At 68.0% G+C, this 2,084-nt stretch overlaps 1 protein-coding gene across 1 annotated transcript; it reads left to right on the top strand.

Annotated features, from left to right (window-relative positions):
- Positions 1–228: 228 nt before the first annotated feature.
- Positions 229–1,196, top strand: LOC116831637 (alanine aminotransferase 2-like). Its single transcript, XM_032791777.2, has 2 exons — positions 229–622; positions 973–1,196. Exons 1-2 carry the CDS (start codon positions 521–523, stop codon positions 1,111–1,113), a joined length of 243 nt encoding a protein of 80 aa, XP_032647668.1. The 5' UTR covers positions 229–520; the 3' UTR covers positions 1,114–1,196.
- The last annotated feature ends 888 nt before the right edge of the window (positions 1,197–2,084 follow it).

Below are 2,084 nucleotides of genomic sequence, written 5' to 3'. Positions count from 1 at the left end.
CCCTGCCCCCGGGAACCCAGCCGTCCACCCCCACCCCCAGGAAGCCAGCCTGCTGCCTGCTGCTCCCGCGAGGAACCCAGCCTGCTGCCCCCCCAGGGAACCCAGCCTGCCAACCCCACCCCCGGGAACCCAGCCTGCCATCCCACCCTGGGAACTCAGACTGCTGCCTGCCACCCCCACTCCCCCGGAACCCAGGGGGTGACGCTGAGTGACCTGCCAGGGGCCTGTGAAGGGCTTTGAACTCTGTGGGTTGGCAGAGGAAAGGGGCAAGGTGACCCGTTGCCTGGGGCACTGGCACCCTAACTTGTGAGGGGTGAGGAAGGGAATGGTGCCATCCAGGCAGTGCTGTGCCCACGTCCTGGCCTATGCCCCCAGTGCTGGAGGGAGGATGATGTGGGGGCCAGGAGGTCTGGGCCGACCTGGGTCCCTGTGCAGAGCTGTTCCCCGGTCCCAGGGTGGGTGAGTGCAGGGTGGGAGGGCAGAAGCTGCTGGCTGGCACAGGGCCCTCTATGTCTCCCTGATGGGCTTGTCTTATGCCACAGGCCAAGTCCAGAGCCGGAAGTGCATCGAGGACGTCATCAAGTTTGCGTGGGAGGAGCAGCTCTTCCTGATGGCCGATGAGGTGAGGGCGAGAGCTGGCTCCCAGCCCCTGCTGTCCCTGTCCTGGGGGGGCCCGAGCGTCTCTTCTGGGGAGCCACCCGGTGCCCCCCACCAGAGGGGCTGGCAGAGCTTGGGGGCTGCCTCCGCCCGGAGGAGTGGGTGGGGCTGTAGGGTCGCATGGGTAGGTGGGCATTGGCCCTGGCATGGCTGGTAGGCTTGGCCGTATTCCTGGAGGTTTCATCAGCACACAACAGCATCTTAATTAAAGATTCATCTTCGACTCTTGGAGACTCCAGGAGACTCCTGGAGGGTTGGCACCCCTAGACCTGCTGTGGGCCTGGCGGGTGGCCTTACCCCCCCTCTGCTCTGCAGGTCTATCAGGACAACGTCTACGCCGAGGGCTCCGAGTTCCACTCCTTCAAGAAGGTCCTTTTCGAGATGGGCCCCACGTACTCGCAAGTGGTGGAGCTGGTATCCTTCCACTCCATCTCCAAGGGCTTCATGGGAGAGTGAGTGCCCCCCACCCACCCCCGGTCTGCCCCCCGCGCCGAGGGGCATGGGGCAGAGCTCGGCCGGCGTGGAAAACCCCTGTGCTGCCCCCTGGTGGCTGTGCCCTCCATGGGCTGAGGAACCCCACTGGCCGTGACAAGTGGGGCCCTACTCCCGTGCCCACCCCCAGCCTGGCCCCGGGGGCAGGGAGGAGGCCGGGGGGGATATAGGTCCATCCCCATGGGCAGCGCTGTGTCCCCAGGGTGACTAGCCCAGGAGGCCAGCTGGAGTAGGGAGCTGGCAGCCAGCGGCTCAGGCCCTGCCCGGGACCCCTGGCCACCCCTCGGGGCAGTTCTGACCCCGAGCTGAGCCCAGCCGAGCTGCTCACAGACACGTACATGCAGCCCAATGGCCCCCATGGCTTATGCCTCACGGGAGCATGACATTCTGGGCGGCGCCGAGACTTGCCCCTTCGCCCCGGGGTCCCTGAGACTTCGCCCCACAGGGGTGCCCCCATGGGGCAGGAGGGACACAGGCCCCTGGGCATCGAGGGGCGATGTAGGGACTCATGGAGTGCCTATGGGGGGAGTAAATCAGTGATCCCCCGAGGCCGCAAACCCCAGGGGTCCCAGAGGGAGGGAGGCCAGGCTCCGCTCCCCCGGGGTCCCAGAGGGAGGGGGAGCCAGGCCCCGCCCCCTAAGGGTCCCAGAGGGAGAGGAGCCAGGCCCTGCCCCCAGGACTCCCAAAGGAAGGGGGAGCCAGGCCCTGCCCCCCAGGGGTCTCAGAGGGAGGGGGATCCAGGCCTCACCCCGTGGGGTTCCAGAGGGAGGGGGAGCCAGGCCCTTCCCCCCAAGGGTCCCAGAGGGAGGGGATCCAGACCCCACCCCCCAGGGGTCCCAGAGGGAGGGGGATCCAGGCCTCGCCCCCTGGGGTTCCAGAGGGAGGGGGAGCCAGGCCCTGCCCCCCAAGGGTCCCAGAGGGAGGGGATCCAGGCC

Source organism: Chelonoidis abingdonii, unplaced genomic scaffold (assembly GCF_003597395.2).
Source record: "Chelonoidis abingdonii isolate Lonesome George unplaced genomic scaffold, CheloAbing_2.0 scaffold0583, whole genome shotgun sequence".
In the NCBI taxonomy this organism is placed as follows: Eukaryota; Metazoa; Chordata; order Testudines; family Testudinidae; genus Chelonoidis; species Chelonoidis abingdonii.
The sequence above is the reverse complement of the archived record's forward strand: the minus strand, read 5'-3'. Positions and strand labels throughout refer to the sequence as shown.